The sequence below is a fragment of the Cygnus atratus genome, chromosome 2 (genome assembly GCF_013377495.2).
Source record: "Cygnus atratus isolate AKBS03 ecotype Queensland, Australia chromosome 2, CAtr_DNAZoo_HiC_assembly, whole genome shotgun sequence".
Lineage (NCBI taxonomy): Eukaryota > Metazoa > Chordata > Aves > Anseriformes > Anatidae > Cygnus > Cygnus atratus.
In genome coordinates, this window is record NC_066363.1 from 148770413 (window position 1) to 148790809 (window position 20397).

A 20397-nucleotide genomic window follows, 5' to 3' on the forward strand; every position below is an offset into this window, starting at 1 on the left:
GGCCACAGATTTGAGCTCCAAGGGAGTACTGAAAATGGGCAACAGTGATATTTTTACTTTACAGGTGATGAAACTGGTACTTGAAGGCCGTACATACAGCTTTAAATAGCAAGGAAAAGAATAGTTTAACTTTGCTCTAGGAGTATGGAAGTTATATATCTATTCCAAGGTAGTCTAGGACTGCAGCCAGTAGGAACAAACGGGCATCTTCAGAAGGTGTGCAAAATGTCTTTAGAAAGGTGCCTGAGACAGAGGGGATGGGTTATCAAGGGACAATCTGTCCTGCTTACCATTGAGGCTACTGGACTGAGTAGTTCAGGTGAAAAAACTTGCCTTTAGCTGGATAAAATTAGATGAAATGTATTGCATCTCAAACACACGGCAGCGCACAAAAGAGAGCCAGGACTCAGAACCACAGGGTCATTCTTTCTTCCTATCTGTGCCATTAGGAAGTGCTCAATACCTACTGATTAAATCCAAATAAAACCTTTTGTAATTTACCAGCAACTCTGAGATAGCAGCATTCTAGGAAAAGTTATAACTGCTGACAAAAATAGTTTTAACTTTCTTTTCGCCTGGGTACTTCTCTCCTAGTCTAGGAGACATCCGTCTTCAAATCTCTACGTTCCTTTTGTGTGGAACCCACACGAAAAGGGAGGAAAGAGAGACTCAGGTGCTCAAAAGGCTTTCTCTGCTTTTTAATATCCACACCACCTGCACTATTAGCACTGCTTCTTCCTTAAAATGCCCTCCTCCAGGGTCTCCCTTACTTTTTCCTCCAATGGCAAAGCAGAGCTGTTCAGAAGACATGTTCTTGCCCATAGACTTCAGCCCTCACATTACTGTTCTTCCCTTGAGGTGTGATTTTTTTCTCCAGGGTGATTTTTGCTGTTGCCATCACAAGGCAAAACAAGGCTGTAGGTGTAATTTCTAGTGCCTATTTGCTGGTAGCTCCATCAAAATCTTGTCTCCTTGTCTTTCATAGGCCACAAAAACCTCACATTTGCAATTTTCTATAACAAGTGTAGTTCACACATTGCTTCCATCTTCCTGTTAGAAACAGCTGCTGTAATAATAAAATGATTCACTGTATATATAGATGAACTGCTGTGTAAGTTCTACTTTTCTATTTATCCCAGTGGGTACCCTTATTTACAAAGCACTTTAAGACCCTTCTCTTCTTAGCTGGGGTACATAAAATCATTCCTTTTAACTCAAGCAGGTTTTTAATGACCATTTTATATATTTAATGGAACATGTTACCAAGGGGGTTAGCATTCTAATTTATCTCTGTTTGTTCTTTTGTTTTACTCTTTCCTATAGAGGAGCCAGTTGAGTCGTATGAACATCTCTCCTTAAAGGTTTTACGTGCTTGGGAAGAAATCCCTGGGGTTGGATACAAGCTGGTCCCAGAGCACATTGAGACTCGGCCTCTCTACCATAAGGATAAGCCAGGCATGGAACAGGTAAGGCAGCTCAGTGATGGTGTAGTGATGGTAGACCCAAGAGAAGTTTTTCTTTCCTCCAGTTACAGTGCTTTCTAATTGTATCTGCAAACTTGTAGAGACAGCATCCAGGTGGTGTACCATACACAAGACTTTGTAAAGTATCAACCTGCAAATTGTCATGCATGTGTGTATACAGTGAGTTACCTAAACACACAGTAGCCACTTAAGCTATAACTGCATATTTTCATTCTTTTAAATGCTCTCATATATTAAGCTAACACAAACCCTATTTGTATGTGGACTTTGGCTCTTCTCAGTTTTCATCATATACTATTTTTATATGGACTTTCACTTGGAAGTTGCCGGTGTTTGAGCTCAATTCCAGCTTCACCAAACTACTGAGAGATTGGTAGAATAAGTCTATGAAAAAAATATATATCGTGTAGTTTGCTTATAGATTAACTTGTTACAGACTAATGAACTGCTTGGTGCTCAGAGGGGAAGCTGTGGTTTTGGAAGACAGAACTACATTTAAAACCTTTTTAAGTCTCACTATAATAAGGTTACAGTGATGTTTATTTCCTTTTTTCAAGGGTCGTGTACAGATGTGGGTTGACATATTTCCTAAAGATATGCCCCTGCCAGGACCCCCGGTGGACATTTCACCAAGAAAACCCAAAGGGTAATAATACTGTATGCTTCCTCCCAGCACACTGGTGTAAATCTTCCAGACTGAGTCTTAAGTGTCTGGAAAGAACTATTAAAAGAAGTATCACAACAAACTTCTGTGATTCTGATACACATAAACTTAAGTCAAAGGAGAGCATCTGGTTTGGTTTCTTTCATTAAACAAGTCAAAGAACCGCTAGTGATTTTTGCATCAAGAGCTACCACACATCTTCTAGAAAGATATTCCTTTTTCAGAAAGAGATTTCAGTTGGCTAGATACAAGAGTCCCATAACAGTTCTGATATTATCATCCATTTGTTGAGCTGAAAGAAATAATTCTGGTTTCAATCCCTTTTTCAGCTGCATAATGCGCTTAACCCCTGGGTGAGATCTCTAATCTGATGCAGTGGTGTACCTATTGGATTTCCCGTACTTGGCTCAAAGACAAGATCAGAAACACACAAAGTAGCAGCAGAAAGAGACATGTTTGGAATAGCAGTCTCTCAAATTTCAGATGGCTCCTTCTGCTTTATATGCAATGTTAGCCATAGCTATTCAAGTTTATTTTATGTTTGTAAATAAAAAAGTCAAACAAGACAAACACAGTTCTCAGGTTATCCTTTATCTGCTTTATTCCAATATTTTAGCAAGGCCTTTCTTTGGAATTTTATGTCTGAAGCAGCATCAGATACTATTCCTGCTTTATTTACATTTGAACAAGAAGCGATGTAATGCAGACTTGTTTATTTTCCTTTCTTTTTATAAAAGCCAAGATTTGACAAAAATAAGAGTCCATGTAACAAATACTTTCCTCAGACCAGAACTTTCTGTAATTTTCCTTAACAACAAATATTTTCCAAGCAAAAATATTTAAAACTAATAATATACACAAAAGGAAAATGTTGTTGCCATTTTGTAGTCTACAAAACCAGGGAAAAATATTTACAAGTCATTAATTATGAAAAAGAAAGTCAACATACAAACTGAGTTAAACATTTTGCCTAGAAACACCTATTTGCTGCAGCAAAAGAGACTCCAGGCTCCATATAACCTCAAACACTTTGTGAAAACTTTTCTTGTTGGTGATCTTTGAGTGAACCAGGGTTTGATGGAGATTTGTAGAGGAAAGTTTCTTTGTCTAGTGCAGAGGCTTGGTTTTCAGGGTCCACGTGTCCTGAAGAGCTCCATGACCTAAGATATCTGGTAACTTCAGGGTCAAAGAATTACACACATGAAATTGATATTATTTCCAAGACAGCATGTCATAATAGAAAAATCATTTGTTGGATTTCCCAAATATACTTTTTTTTAAATTTTTGCAGTTAATACAATGACTCATTTTTTTGAATATCAAGTGTTTACGTCACCTACAATATCTGTATTTCAGTTCAAACTTCTAGTAAATATTTGTATATAGAGAGTGGAAAGGATGGGAAAGATTTATTTCTCTTTACTGTTGTTTCTGAAGATGATGATTGCACTTGCTTCAATGAAAATATCTCTAAACAGTATTTTTTTTCCCTTTTAATCCATTGGATTGCACCAAAGAAAATGGTTTTAAGCATTTCTTCAGAAAAGCACCTCCCAGGGAGCTCTGATTTTTATTAGCAAGCTGCTTTCTTTCAGCTTTGGAGGCTGCTCTGATGATGTTGCTCATATCAACGTCGCCTTGTTACACTGCAGCATTTTTGTGAAGTGAACTGAAAAGGAACAAGCACATAAAAAGCAAGGAATTTTCCATCTCTCTGAAGTTGGCCATGACCCTGCTGTCATTCGGCATGCTCCAAGAGCGCAGAGGAGCCACCATCCCCATTCTATTGCTACATGCTCTTGTAAACAGAAGGGGCCTGAGGCTGATGCTATTTTAAGAGTTTTGCACAAATACAACATTTCTTACTTTACAAAAGCATGATTTGGAAGAGATTTACATTAGCTAGCATCTGACCTGAGCCTGAGTATACACACACCTACTAAAAAAATGACTATTTATTAGCATGATCTTAACTACGGAAAATGTTTCTTTTCTTTTTCAGCTACGAATTGAGGGTAATTATCTGGAATACAGAGGATGTAATTCTAGAAGATGAAAATATCTTTACAGGGCAAAAATCAAGTGATATTTATGTAAAAGGGTAAGTTCTTCAGGACTTGTCTTCAAGAGGACAAATAATATTCAGTCACAAAAATTATTTTGTGGGAATATCTGAGGAGGTATTTCTGTGACCTTGGTACTTTACTGTAAATGTCTGTCCTAATTAGTCATGTGTATTGAATACTGCTTCACCATTTTTCTCACTTAAAATCAAGTAACTAAAAAATGACTGAGGCAGAGATGGCATAAGAAGAGAATCAAACTCACAGTTCAGCAAACAGAGACAAAACACAAAATTTGAACTGTAAGGGCTCACATGGAGATAGAGAGGTATGAAATAACTACAGAAAAAGGAGTTATGAGCACAATAGAGACAAAAAGCTGGTGTATGCCAGACAATTTCAATGGGAAATCTTTTCTAACCTCATGTGGGAGTATGCGTGTGTGAATGAAGTCCTGGAAAAATCTGAGTATCTAGGACACTAAGGATATAGATTTAGATTTAGATTAGATATAAGGAAGAAATTCTTGACTATGAGGGTGGTGAGGCACTGGCACAGGTTGCCCAGAGAAGCTGTGGATGCCCCATCCCTGGAGGTGTTCAAGGCAAGGTTGGATGGGGCTTTGAGCAACCTGGTCTAGTGGAAGGTGTCCCTGCCCATGGAAGGGGTGTGAGGGGGTGGAACTCAATGATCTTTAAGGTCCTGTCCAACCCAAACCATTCTCTGATTCTCTGATTTTACCAAGGAAACTTGAGTTAGTTCTGACCATTCTGTGTGGTAGCAATCCCTTGGAGAATGCGACATTAGCCTAGATAAGCGTACACCAACACAGCCACATGGTCCCCAGTGAGCAGTAGTGCAGTCATTGCACACGCTGGCTGAATAAACCTTCCCTTGCAGTTCCATGAGAGGAGCTGCTCTGAAATCCCTGGTGTTCACACATAGCATCTTAGCAACAAACTTAACATGTTCAGAGGAGTAGCAGAGTAACTCTGAGAGCATAAAATTCAGTGCAAACTAGAAACCAAGGGAATAAATAGGGAGCCAGCCTTTGTGCTGAGCTGTGTGATAATGTGAGGACATCACTATCACTGCCAGAACTGCCTGACAGAGAAAGACAGGAGTAGATATCTGTTTGTTTCTGTGCCTTAATGACAAAGGCACATATCTCGTTATGTTCAGATAGTGCACTCGGCACTGAATGTGTCACCGGGATTTGCACTGGAATTGTTGCTAGTTTTCCCCATTCCTTGTTGAATTAATGAAACTTGCAGGGAAAACACCACTCTTTGGGTGCAGTGCAAAAACGGTAACCTTTACTCAACCTGTGATCATCTTCAGAACTAAAATGCATAATGGTGGATCATTACCTTGGTGGAGCTCTTCAGAAGAGAAGATTATGTTTAGGAAAGCACAGTTCTCCTGTAACATAGCATTGCACTTCAGATGATATGCACACTATAGCAGAAACCAAGAAAAAAAGACAAGAAAAGCTGGGGAGACTTCTCCAGCCATATTTATGCCATGTTTATACCCCCAGACTGCAACTGCAAACACTACAGACCCTAGGACTAACCCCTTAAGCCAGTTTTGGGACATTGACGTGGAATCTGTTAGCATGGCACAACATGACTACAGGGTGATTAGTAAATTTTAAAGGAATGATGCTCTGTGTGCTTATCCAAAACGTTGTTACTGAATGACAACACCTTCAATTCAAGCTCCCCTGGTGATGGCAGTGTGTTCCACTATGTGCTTGCCATAGGTGGATAAAGGGCCTGGAAGAGGACAAACAGGAGACAGATGTACACTACAACTCCTTGACAGGGGAGGGCAACTTCAACTGGCGCTTTGTGTTCCCATTCCACTACCTCCCAGCTGAGAAACAAATGGTGGTTAGTAAAAGAGAAAACATATTTTCCTTGGAAAAGACAGAGCGCAAAATACCCGCTGAGCTGGTGCTTCAGGTGTGGGACTTTGAAAGACTCTCTTCAGATGATTTTTTGGGTAAGTATGCAGTGAAACTGTCTGAGCTTCATGTGAGGTCTCTCTATACCTGTATTTTATAAAGGTGTGTACAAGGAAGTGTCTGAGACCATAGTCTTTCACATCTTTCTCCGAGGCACCACATTGCCACCTTATCCATTTCTTGCAGAGTGAATAATTAGGGACTTGGATGCGGCAATGCCAAGGCAATATAAATGAACCGCAGAAGGTACAGGGAGATTCTCAGCTATGAGGCTTGGGCTAAAATGCTGCATTGCTCCATGTGTCTTACCTGAAAACTGCTGTATGAATGCCTTTGTGTCTTTCTGGTTTCTGAGTGCTTTCACATCACTTCTCTCTCCAGGCACTCTCGAATTGAACCTGAACGGCTTCCATCGAGCAGCAAAGTCAGCCAAGAGCTGTGACCTAGGCATGGCTGTGGCAATGAGTGAAGAAAACAAGATCTCCATATTTCAGCAGAAGCGTGTCAGAGGCTGGTGGCCTTTCATCAAGGCTGGGGAGCTCACGGTGGGTAGCTCACTATAGATGAACAGATTTTCTCTGCGGCCAGTAGACTCTGCTGTGATCCTGACAGAGACAGATGCTAATTTTAAATATGTTACCTGAAGAATAGCCACAACTGGCAATCCACATAACTTCTGCATGTGCTTCAGTGGTACCCCCATAATTTTTGTTCAGATAATCCCAGACAGACCGAGTTTTACTTTTTTTCTGATTCTCTGCCCCACCCCCAGGGGCAGGCAGTGAGCGAAGGGCTGTGTGGGACTTAGCTGCATGCTGGATTAAACTACTACAACTTTGTATTTTTTCTTTGCTTTCTTCCATTGCTTATCTTCCATCACACTGGATGGGCAGAGTGGAAAATCAAGTGCTTCCATGAGTGCAAGGGGAAAAGTGTTAACTCTTATTTAGGAAGCTCTAACTTCTGTAGCCCAAGTTATGGCTGATAATAAGGATACAAGTTAACTCAACTTACCTATTTCTACTGCATGGTGTAGCAAACATGATCTTTTACTGGTGCTAATGTTCTGTGGGTCACTTAACAAATTTTAATGGCTTGTTTCAATGGAAACAAGCAGTAGAACAGCAGAATTCTGAAAATTATTGGTAAATTGGTTCTGAACAAAGCTATCCTTTTGTCGTACATCTGAGTATCATCTTCTGGCCATACATGAAGAAAATTGACTTTAAATTCACCTGCTGGGTTCTTTTAGCTTTTCTATCACCTGAACAGAGCTCTAGGATTTCATGACATTTTCTGCACACAGATCTCATTTCTAGCCATCTGCTTTTGTGATGTATGACCCTAGTGAACAATCACTTGTGACGGGCTGAATTTCCCCCTGTTGCTAGATTGCACCTTGTCCAGCCCAGACACCCATCTCCCAGCTCAGCCATTCAGCTCTGCAGGGACACATGAGAGTTGGAGTGAACAGGAAAAGATTTTGCAATGGGCCTAACTGCACTATGATTTAGGAAGCAGAAAAGATAATTCTGGAGGAAAACCTCTCTTTAATTATGGTCTTTGGGTGTAAGTCAGGGATTTGGTGCCTAGGTTTTCCTTTGTGCTTTTTCTGTAACTGCAAAGACGTTCTCTTATTTTCTTTAATCAATTTCATTTGCCCTCAGATGGTTCCATAATTTCTCCACAAGACAATTCCTGCTGTGATTTAATTATAATAACCAAGTAATGGATGCTTACGTATGATCTCTCTGATCCAGGGCAAAGTGGAAGCTGAATTTCACTTAGTCACAGCAGAAGAAGCTGAGAAGAATCCAGTAGGCAAAGCTCGAAAGGAGCCAGAGCCCTTGGAAAAACCCAAGTGAGTAGGAGCATATTCATTAAAAAGCTGGGGCAGGGGTGTTCAGCAGCAGTCAGGGAAGAGCAGCTCTCCTTGCTCTTCTCATTCCTGCTATAAGCTTGAGCGAGCTGTTTGGCCATCTTGGCAATGCCAGGCTTCCTTGTGACAGGGCTGATTGATGGCACTCTTAGCTGGCAGCACCTTCCAGGTAAGCTGAAATATCTTCCTGTGGAAGGCAAAACAAATCACATTGCTGCCTGTCTGACCTCAGCTAGACTTCACACACACGCTCATTCCATAGCTGACCTGGTCCGTGATAACCTCTTCAACCACTGCGATTTATGCACATACCCAACACTTTATTTTGGCCACCAGTAAATATCAGAGGGATGATATTTACTATATTAAGAGGATATATGTAAGCCATTAACATTTAAGTGCTTTAAAATTATTGTATGCCATGTTTATGTTTTTTTTTTTTTTTATGGAGTGTTGTTGTTAATCTGACCATTAGGAGGCAGAGTTTTAGTATTAGGCAACAGGAATTACCCACACAAATCTGAAGGTATCTTAACTGCTACACACCAGTGAAAAGCTGACCTCTGCATGCATGTGGTTCTTCTTGCATAAATTAATCACATGCGGATAAAGGCACGTAAAACACGAAAATCATGCCATACAGGAACCATATGACTTTAACATATGTCTCTAATTTCTTTATATTTCATAATCAAAGAATGAAGATGCTTGTTTTTCATCATAATACTCTTTAAATAGGACATTTTAAGTGGTTTAACAAAGGCAGATGATCTAAAAGGAGCATTTTATCTTTCAGTATTTACCACATTAAAAAAATATATTATCAATTGAGATTTTTGCATTCAGAAAAAAATGTACTTCTAATCTATTTTGGCTCAAGTACTTTGTTCTACTAAAGTAAGGAGTTAGTTAGACTGAAAAAAAAAAAGGAAATTGGTATTTTATTTCCTGCTACCAAAGCTTCTAAAAATAAATTGCAAATCCTAAAGGTAATCATTGCACATTGTTTATTCTTCATTTGTATGATATACAAACAAATGTCTCAGAATAAATATGAAAGAGGAGAAAACAGCATAAAGGTGGAATTGCCAATAGTTCTAAAAAGGTTACGAATTTTGTCTGAAAATTAGAGTTAACAGAGACTTATTGAGAATTAGCCTTAGAAAAACTTTAATCAATCATATCATTGAACATCTTTCTTTACCCAAGGGCAGGATGAGCTATACCTGACAGATGTCTAAAAGATGCCCAGTAATGGGAACTGCAGCACTTTTATTACATAGCAGAGAGGACTGAGACAGCTCTGAAATATGTGTGGTGGGAAGCAACCAACCTAGGCAGTTTTAAGAGGGATCATAGTGTGTAATAACAGAAAGATTACTTGTTCAAAGGCTGTCAAAAGGATGCACAAAGCCACGCTCATTTTCAAGCTCAAATCATCAAGCCCAGCCCATGCACCCCAGGCAGCCTGGGGCTCCAGGGCACCTTGAATTTTCACCTCAAGGACATTTTTGCTGGTAATGTGCTGTTGTGTTAAAATGTGGTCACTAGCCTAGTGGCCCCTTCTCTGGTGCACAACCAGCCTGGAGGTGTTTTGACCCAGATGCAGCAAAACTAGAGTCTTCAGATCTTTTGCTGAGTAACCAGAGAGGCTCCACATCTAGGTTTTTATGATGAAGTACACAGGCAACACATGGCTTGACCCAGATCTTAATTGAGATGTATAACAACAATTCAGGGTGGGACTAGTCCTACCTGACACTATCCATCTCAGAAGCAAGCCATTCGGGCTCCTGTTGTAGCTACTCATGTACAGATGGAGGCGTCATCCTATTTACGCAACACGCATCTTAGTATGGGAGCAGTGACCATCAGGAAATTGGGGAGAGAGGTCCTCTGCAAGGTCCTTCCTCTCCACGCTGACTGCACAATAACCCTACGTGACTGACCAGGCTGGACACCTGACTTTGAATGTTAGGCAGAACAAATCCTAAGGTAAAAAAGGTGGTATCAGCATGCAGATGGTAAATACATCAAGACCAGTTACTGGAAAGAAAATAAAATAATAGCTGAAGACATTGTATGCCTCAGTTCCATAAAGCTGGCATTAAAGTTTACCAACTCAGTGCCACATGTGTAGTATGGACTAAGTGGTTCACACATACACAATAGTCAAAATCAATGGAGAGATGGCAGATAACTGTTTCTGCACTTCAAATAAGCTCTCTTCAGGAAGAGGTGGGTCTTCATATCTCTGTGCCAGTACTCTAGGTTTGCACATTTGTTGACAATCATGTAGGTTCATACAGAGAGAAGCAGATACATTTTCAGATTGTTCATTTTAAAACTTAATCATGCAAAACAAAATATTTTTAAAAACTAAATTATATTCCAGGAGCTACTAGGCAGTGGCAGACTCCTTAAAGTACCAAAGAAAAGGTTGACAAAGATTAAATGTCTGAGGACTAAAACAAATGAGAAAGGTGCATGGTTTTTAGCGGAGTGTAATTTCATACTGGTAAAACCACCGTGAGGTTATCCATCTCTTCATCTCTGCCAATCAAAACAGGACGCTTTTCTAGTAGATGCTCTCTGTTGTAACAAATATACTGTTATAGCTGGTACTGAATTCTGTTGCCTATGTTGCACAGAAAACAAATTAAATGAGCCAGAGTCTGGCTTTTTTTCCCCTGTCCTTAAAGTTATGAAAAGCCCTTTAGGTGGAACATACGGAATAATGTTTTTGTTACTCAAGTCTGTGATTCAGTCAGCTTCACTCTTTATCACATCCACTTTTTTACAATTCCTTTCAACCTGGAGGGCTTATTATTTATTTATTTCCTAGCCATTTCTACCCTTACTATAATAAGGTCTTTAATTAAAAAAATAGTCGTTTGACCTTTAGATTTCCTGAATGTCTGTCAGATTGGCACTCCCTGTCATGTGCTGAATACTGAATTCTCCAGATAACTAACCCACAATTTAAATTACTTAAAGAGCTTTCTGACGTTAAACATGTCCATTACTTTTTGTCCCCCTCAGTCTTAATTTCATTCTCCTTACCGCTGTACCATCTGCACAATTACAGTGATATTTGATAACAAAGAAAGCCTGCACCCAATTTTGCAGGTGTTAACGTTGCTTGGCATCGTTGCACTCTGCAGGTCATCCCATCACACACTGCTGACAGATGTTGGCTCAGCTCATTGCAGAGGTAGGGCTGTTGAAGTCAGAGGCATAATGACCTCCCAAGCTGCTTGGCATGCCAGAGGAGAGATTACCCCTACATTTTTCCTAAGGGGAATGTTGCTTTCCTCTCTGTGTGCAGCTTTGCTGTACAGTGTGAAGAAACTGGTTATGGAGAAGAATATGACATGGGACAACATTTGGAAGAAATACAGGATTGTGGAGTGCAGATATGCCCCACCAGAAGGTGGCCCTTCTTCCTTTTATGTACCCAGGCAATCTACCTAGATTTTGAGGTTCCTCTCATCTCCGGTTTTCAGGAGGCCCATTTTAAAACCCCTTCTGAAAATATCTCATTTTGGGCTGTATGCTAGTCCTGAGCTGACTGCCTGTTATGGCACAGTGACTATCACCAAGCAATCACATTTTGTAGTGATTCAACTCAATTGCTCCTTTTGCAATGCTAAATTCTTTGCAATGAATAGAAAGCTTTTGTACTCTAATTTAAGATGTCTGCATTTCTTCTTTAGGATTTATCACAATCTTTTCTATATTTTTGAACCCCTCATCTTGCCCTAAATTGGAGTAGTTATGAAATGTGAACTGGAATTTCATTCCTAGCTGTGTGTGGAGCTAGGGCCTGGGGACAAGATGGATGACCTGAGAGTAGGTAAAACTCACAGAAGTTGTCTCTAAACCTTTTAGTGGGCTCCCAGAAGTTAAAGGTCATTTTTAGACTCAATTATATATTTTGCAGTGGGGTAGCTTTGGAAATAGATGGATATACCTTTACAAAAATGTTTACTTCTTTTTTTCTTTCCTCCTCCTTAGCCGACCAGACACATCCTTCTCTTGGTTTGTAAATCCTTTCAAGTGTTTGTATCACCTGATCTGGAGAAATTACAAGAAGTATATCATCATTGGCATAATTCTGCTTATTCTTGTTGTCTTCTTGGTGCTCTTCATCTACACAATGCCAGGTGCAATCAGTCATAAAATAGTTGTAGGATGAGCATAAGATCATGGCTCTCATTGTAACCAATCATACACAAACAATTCAGTTAAAAATAAAAGTCAGGCATACAGGATTAATGAACCTGAAACACATCTCTTTTGTTGTAAAGAGAAAGCACAACTATTCCTATGAGAAATAGGAGCTGTCTTAGAATATTTTAATGTCTTACTTCTTTGGCTGCTCATTCAGACCCTGCCTTACTGTGTATTATCAGTAACATCCTGGTGTAGCTTTAGTGGCAATGACAGCTTGATTCTACACCTAAAACTGAGTTTAAAAGTAAATTTCTTAATGCGATGCAGAAACTGATTTGTCAATCAAGTATGTATTATTATAAACAAGTAATTAAATTTTGAGAGCAAAATCTGTATACAAGCAAATGTACAGTCCAGTTGCTGCATAGTTTTGCAATTATTTGATTTCATTTTCAATGATTTTATAATGTTATTATTATTTTGAGATAAAAGGTTTATTAAAAAATCAGAAGTTAAATTGCCTTGTTTGATGTCATAAGCAGAATTCATCCTGTGCCTCCCAGTAGGTGCTCTGTGCTCTGTAAACACTTGTGAGGTAAGTGGTGACGGGAGGAGGTAGAAGCACAGATAGAAAGAACTTTTTTCAGCTGCAATTTGAAAGTGCTGGAGGTTGCTGGAGGGGAGGGATCGGGAAGATGAAGACTCAGCTGCAGGTACTGCAGTAGCAAAAGATCCTTGTAAAGGAGAGGGAACAGGGAGGATCCTGCTGCCTGAACAGAGGGAACAAAGAATGGAAAAGACAAAGGGGGCAGAGTGGAACACGTTGTGAGGGATTAAAGAAAACAAGAAATAAAACCATACACAATAGTCAGCCATTATGAAGATCTTCATCCTGCTTAGAAATACAGAAAATGCTGCAGCCTGTCATGCACAAGGAAAGGCCTGATAACTTAAGGTCTGTGTGGCCTTAAATAAGCAAATATGATTTCGAAGTAGGTACAAAAATCCCCTCTTGTCTCATCCATGGTCAGACACGTTGTACTGATGGCCTTTGAGAAAATGCCTTCCATTGCTCTGCTCATACAAAGTGTGAGCGCTTTGGAAGGACTTCACCTTTAGTAAATTTTAAAGTATCGAAAGAGAAGAAAAAGAAATCCCAGAAATGCTGATCATTCTGCCAAACTGAGGGTGCGGAAATAAAAATGCAACATTCATCATCGTTCTCAAAAGCCACTTCTGTGGGAAGTTTGTGTGGCATTGTTTGCACCTAGGCTGGCTTAAGGCTGTGCAAAGAGCCTCTGTGTTCTCCTCTGGCCAACAACACAGGTAGTAACTGCATTATTCAGAGAAACAGATGTCTAAGAAACTTCCACAGAGAAAATATTTTACATTTAAAGTGCATTTTAGTGAATTATTTTGGATGGATTGAATTGCTCTAAAAGTGCCTCCTCCTCTTTCCACTGATGACAGAGGCAGATGGCTAAATGCAGGCTGAAAGCATCCCACCCCACCCCATCCAGTAGATTGTGGCTCTCAGTGTTCCTTCTAAATCTCATGCTTATGTATACAGTAAATATAACTGAATTATTTAGGTGAGTAATTACATTGCAATTAGACATGTGGGAAAGGATGACACTGGATGGGTTTTACCATTGGGCTATTTTGCTGTAGGTGTGTATTTAGTATGACCAACAAATTAAAATGCAATTAGTTGAGTCTGTACTAGTTAAACGTAACAATGCAAGACGGTGATGGTGAAATGTGCTGGGCACCCTTGAGTCTTTCTTCACCTCATATCTCTCTGCACTTGCCCCTTATCTGGTACAGTCTCCAGTTCCCCTGTGTATGTGACACATTTCTCTGAAACCACTTGTTTTTCCTTTTTGTGCTATTTTGCACTTGACTTTGTATGAATCAGAAAAGGAAATCTTTTTTCTCCCAGTACGTCTCACCATGCTATGAATTTTGGAATTGCAATTTGAAAGCTCCAATAAGAGCAAATAAAATTACTTTGATGCAAAATGTGGAAGATGAATCACAACAACTGGAATATATCGTGACAGTCATAAGGCAGTGCTGCTGATCTTTTTCTAGTGTAAAAGGAGGCCTGATCCTGCACGGCAGCTGCTGGGTCCAGCTGTCCTTACTCTGCTTGTTTGCCCTGACTGCCATGGACTGGGTGAAGTGCTGGGCTGTGGCTGGAATGCCCTGTCCTTGGCAGAGGGTCCTGCTGCGTGGCTCCAGGACCAAGCCTCGGTTCTGGACCCCAGCAGCAAGCACACTGGCAGCGCTGTTATAAGATGGCTGAAGTGACATCTCCCTCCAAGTCCTAGTGTGATTCTGGACGAGCAGTGACTGTGCACATACCCTCTGCCCCTCTTCCCTCGCATCCCCTGGCTAGCAGCCACCTACTTCACCTGTGCAGCCCCTTGGGTCTTCAGACCCCTGCAGCGTGGCTATTCCTGACCCCTCGTACTGCTGAACACCAACATCCCCATACCCCTGCAGAGCCCTGCAGTCTGGGCTAAAAGCAGCATCACTCACCCAAAATGCAAGCAAGCCAACTCCTCCACAACTCTTAAACTGCTCAGGCCTATCATTACACTCAGCACATGTAGGCTGAGCTAGAAAATGTTGTCCCAGGGGACAAAGCAAAATCAACTACCTTTTCATGATCTTCCAGATGGCTGCGAAGTAGCTGGAGAAGCAGGGCTGTCAGTAAGTATTAAAGAAACAAAATCCAGCAGTGCTCATCACTGGACTGCTCGTACAGAAGCCAGATGTTAACAGTTTTGCATCTTAAATGACTTTATGGTGACATGGCTTTGTGGTTAACAGGCTGTGAGGTTCGTACTGAGGACTGCCATTATTGTCAAGGGCTCCTATCTGTTTCATACGGAAAGAAGAGATCCTTGTCCCAAGCAGTTACTGCAGTGTTGGTCTGCAGTTATGCTGGCTTAATTTTGAGGCCAGCTGGTACGACTTGGAGCTTTATCAACCGGTTTCTGACCAGAAATAGCTCATTAAATAGCTGAGTGCTACCGTTGGCAAATACAAGATCTGTGAATATAAGATCGTGCTCTTAGACCGAATCCTAAAATTATTTGGAAATAATAGCCTAGCGTTGCTGGTCTAAAAATGTACATCTTGCTTGGAGACATTTGGCTTGCAGCAATAAACACTGCTTTTTGCCTCCAGAAATTTTCTCAGGTAGGAGCAGATGTTGCCTTTCTGGCAGGCAAACCTGAAAGATGGAGAGACCTGTGCCTGTACTGTTGAAGACAGATTCAAGTTTGCGTGTAATCATTTTTGAGTGCCCAATTTCAGGTACTTGAGTCTGATTTTTTAGACACAAACTCACTTCCTGCTGGCATTTGAGAAGTGGAGTAGGAGCAGAGTCCCACGATTAAGTATTTGGGGAGCAAGCTGGCTACTGGTTCAACTCTTTTGGCTCTAGGCTCCAGTCTATAAGTAATCAAATCTTTACATCAAAAGAAACTGTACAGGTTTATAAACGGTACCATCGGGTGTCCAACAGCACAGCGACAGAAACAGAGCAAGAGAGGAAGACAGACCTCTGGATGGATCACTTGTGCTGGAATACAGCTGAAAGCACCCAAGGAAAGGAAATGGAAAGTCTAACTTTAAGGAGGAAAAACAAAGCAGAACCTAATCAGGATATAATGCAAACCACTAAAAGATGAATGGTTCTCTGTGGGGAAAAGAAAAAGAAAGGAAAAAAAAAAAGCAGCTCAGCTCCAGGCGTACACAGGCACACACTAAAATGAAATCTTTATAAAGCATCATTATTACCTGAGTCAGAAGGAAGATGCATTGTTGCCATTGCAGAGCAGAGACGTGGAACCACTCACTTTAGCAGAGCAGGAGGAAAGTGATAGAAAATCGCTATCAGATCTTTGCCATCAGGGCCTCGCATAAGAGGGTGCAATACTGGACAAGAAACCTCAACTGCTCGCTGAATTGTGAGGCCTCAAGGGAAATACCTATTCATTTACACCTCTGTCATTCCTATTGCCTCAGTTTGGGAACAGACGGTGGCACAGTGATGCTACAGGCAAACGAGCGCCTGAAACACTTAAGAAGCAGTAGAAGTTTTGAGCTTGGCCACCAAAAACAGAGGGTTACCAGCAGTACCACCACGGTGGGGTTTGCCACAATCTTGCCTGATTTCTAACTGCAAGAGGGAAGAAGAGCAGCTAGCACTGATGTACAGGCTGGGACATACATTGTCCACACGGGCTAAACTCACCCCTGCAGCTTAGCGTTCTCTCAGGTGCTCTGCTCTGGAGATCTTTTTTCCTTTCTTTGTCCTGCTGGCCCCTTGGCAGCACGTATGTCCCTGTGCCATCTCTGTGTGACCTTGGCCAAGGGCTGATTTGCTTCTGCTTGTGAATGGGGCAGCACATCTGCCTGCCTTCCCAAATGAACGGAATTTGGGGGGACTCCTCTGACAACCCAGCTGCTGGAGAGGTGTCTCCAGGTCCTGTGCTGGGACCCATTGAGCTCTGAGCAAGGTGTCTACTCATCTCTTCCCCCACATCAACACCAGGCATCTCAAAAGTCTCCCTGCAGCTACAGAAATGCATGCATTTGCTGGCTGCCCCAACCTATTAGCCTATTAGCACCTAGCATTAATTTGCTGCTGGTGCTGCAGTTGCTCATGTTGAACTCTCCAGTGCACCACTCAGTGGCTGTGGTTGCACAGCCATGGCTGAGGGTAGCACCTGGCACCTCCAAAGTGCTCCAAAAAGCTAGAAATGTGGCAAAACAGTCGGTTCGGCAGTATATGATATAGCCATGTCTCAGGCCAGTCACTGGAGTTTGAATTCTCTGTGCATAAAAGCAGCACAAACAGATCTGCCACCAGTTCCTGGCTCTGCCGTGGGCTCCCCCTCTGCCTTTTGAGAGGGCAGAGTCAGGTTTTCATGCAAGCCATGAAAAGCATCAAGAACTGATTAAATCTGTAAAACTCCCGTGTTAGAGACACCTAACTATTGACGAAATTATGAGAAAGGTAAAAAGATAACTTCTGAAAATGCCTCCACCAATTTTCCTACATATTTCAGTCTATAAGGAAGAGTTTTTTCTGAAAGCCTGGTCTTTTTATTTTCTGCTTGCAATCATTTTAAAAAGACCAGATCACAATGTAACTGGCAAAAATATGAATAGCTAACTTGATTAATTTTGGTAGGATTACCATGCTGAGAGTGGCCATTCATAGCTAGGCTTTATTAATGTAATAAATATTGAATTCGTGGTTTGGCAGAACAATTTATCCTACAAAGTAAAGCAAGGGGTAAAAACTAAGCTCCCAAACAGACCATATACATCTTTATCCTGCAGTTATCATTCTTCTGAGACAAATTCAAAAACTCTTGTTCCTCTTGGCAGGGCTGATGTTTCACGGTTTTTAAGTCCCATAAGAAATAGCCTGAGAACTCAAGACCTCCTGAATTTGGGGGGCAGGTTTTTTTTCTTTACTTTTTGGATTATTTTTTTTGCCTGAACTGCCCTGAAAGTTGAAATTCTGAACAAATTGAACAGAATTTTCTCCTGTAAAGAAATTTCTTTCCTAGTCAAAAGAGGTTTAAAGGCACTATGATTGATGCTCATGTGGCCATAGCTCCAGAGGCCAGTTTATCTGCAGGCTCAACACATGGGCATCGCCCTAGCATTACACCTGCTCCCTGGAGGTCTCACACCATTTTACATTCCCTGTATTGCATTGGCTCAGGACAGCCCTGGCACCTTGCAGCAAGTGCAAAATGTCTTCCACTTCCACTCATTTTTCACTAAAGATGGTCACCACCTCCCAGTACATTAAGGACATGGAAAACGGTGTTACCCAGACCTTCAAATCTCGTCCCACACCAAAAGGTACCCTACAAGCCTTTCATGTTTAACTATCACCACTCTTCCTTCCGTTTAGATAAGAGACAGCTGGATCCATCCTGCAAGGAACATTTTAAATCCAATCTCAATCCCATGGTTTGTAGCCACATTTTTTTTCCATAAAGCCCAGAAATATCTTTGCAATATTGCAGTTGCGGCTTTTTCTGTGGTGTGCCAGCAAGAGGCTGTTGGAAGGGTGGTTCATTTGGGGTCATGAAGCCAACGGGATCAGAAGGAGCTTGCAGAGGGTTTGTCCTGCTCTGCATTCTGCAGAATACTCTGTTTCCACCAGTGCACTGCACCAGGCACATCTCTGTAGTGACTAATGACTACATTAAAATGACTTTTACATTTGGAAGAAACAAATCCCTTGACGAGATGGTATAAAAATTTGTTTCCTCCACATGTTAGTCACAGAAACAACTCTCAGTTGGCAGGAGAAGCTGCTCATTGTGCTGTGCGCTAGCTCTGAGCTCCAAAAGGGATATTTATGACCTTGGCTGAGCAGCCTATTTTGCCTTCAGCTCCAAAGTGCGGGGTGCTGTCTCCTTCCAGACAAATTTATACATTTTCTATCAGTTATTTTTGACTGGGGAAAAGCTCAACCCAAGATCTGGTTCCAGACTCCCAGAAAGTTGGTATATGACAACCACCTCTCCCTTCCACTTTCTAATTAAGTCCCCACCTTGAAAGCAAGCAAGCAACAACTTTTCACATCTTTCTGCTAGAGAAAACACAATCTATAATAGTCTTCCAGGCTGTGTCTTTTTCAAGGACTTCTGCAAGCAGTTACGGAGGCCTATCAGCGCTACAGTAATTAGTGAGACTGTGCATGTACTTCCTGAGTGCCTCTCTGCTGTGGCCCCAAGACTCTGCAGCAGCAACAGCGGCCACCTTCATTAAGAGCAAGCTGGAAAGCTCTCAGACTATTCCCCTTCCTCCCGCTGTTCAGCCAGCCCTGGCTGAGCTCTCTGTGATGGCTCTGACAGCCAATTAACGAGCTAATTCCAGCACCTGCTCTTTCAGAGTCACCTGCTCATCGCGGCACAGACCTTTTCCATATTGCAGCTCCTTGAAAGGGCTGTGCTTGACCTGTTGGCACAGAAAGACGCCACTACCACCTGTTTCCATGTTTGCCCCCAGCCTGCATTTTCCCTTCATAACTGGGCACTGCAAGCAGGGCAGATTTGCAGGGCTATCTGCAGTGTTAGGACACCTTCCCTAAATGGCTTTTGGGAAAGGCACATACAGAAATTTCACATCCATGTATAGGCAAAACTGAGCGATATTGGGGATTGGGAACCACAATAATAAGGAAAATATGAAAACTAAAGACGAAGAACACTTCAGATATCTACATTACTGTGTGGGGTGGTTGAACAACACAGTTACACTGCCACCACCTTCCACCAGTTGTTTCCTTTTTGCCCCAGTTCTTTGCCATTTAGAATCACAGAATCATTAGGGTTGGAAAAGACCTCCAAGATCATCTGGTCCAACCACCCCCCTACCACCAATGTCACCCACTAAACCATGTCCCTAAGCACCACGTCCAACCTCTCCTTGAACACCCTCAGGGACGGTGACTCCACCACCTCCCTGGGCAACCCGTCCCAATGCCTGACTGCTCTTTCTGAGAAGAAATGTCTCCTCATTTCCAACCTGAACCTCCCCTGGCACAACTTGAGGCCATTCCCTCCAGTCCTATCACTAGTTATCTGTGGGAAGAGGCCGACCCCAGCTCCCCACACCTTCCTTTCAGGCAGTTGTAGAGAGCAGTGAGGTCTCCCCGAGCCTCCTCTTCTCCAGACCAAACACCCCCAGTGCCCTCAGCCGCTCCTCACAGGACTTGTGCTCCAGGCCCTTCACCAGCTTTGTAGCCCTGCTCTGGACACGCTCCAGGGCCTCCATGTCCTTCTGGTACTGAGGGGCCCAAAGCTGAACACAGCACTCGAGGTGCGGCCTCATCATTCACTGCAGTTTGTGTTAAATCCTCATCCTGCAGGCTCTCTGTGTGCCCTCGCTCCCTGAACCTGGGCGCTCGGCCCCCTGGGGTATCACACCTCAGGCAGGATTTCTTCACCCGCTTTTGCTACCCGTGGCTGAAGTGGCTTCGGCCAGTTCAGCTGCCTCCACGGGAGGCCCTGCCTCTCCAACCTTCCTCCCTGGCCAAAGCACTCACACAGCAGTGGTTCTCTGGCCCAAGGAAGCCCAGGGAGGTTCGCTGTGCCCACAGCACGCTGCTCCTG

General features: G+C 42.1%; 1 protein-coding gene across 1 annotated transcript in view; it reads left to right on the forward strand.

The window, feature by feature from the left end:
* Positions 1–12257, forward strand: part of FER1L6 (fer-1 like family member 6) — a 67200-nt gene extending 54943 nt beyond the window's left edge. Inside the window, 7 exon segments of the mRNA XM_035556235.1 lie at positions 1324–1466; positions 2042–2130; positions 4151–4249; positions 5977–6218; positions 6562–6725; positions 7941–8041; positions 12077–12257. Of these exon segments, the coding sequence (XP_035412128.1) occupies positions 1324–1466; positions 2042–2130; positions 4151–4249; positions 5977–6218; positions 6562–6725; positions 7941–8041; positions 12077–12257 (1019 nt within the window).
* The last annotated feature ends 8140 nt before the right edge of the window (positions 12258–20397 follow it).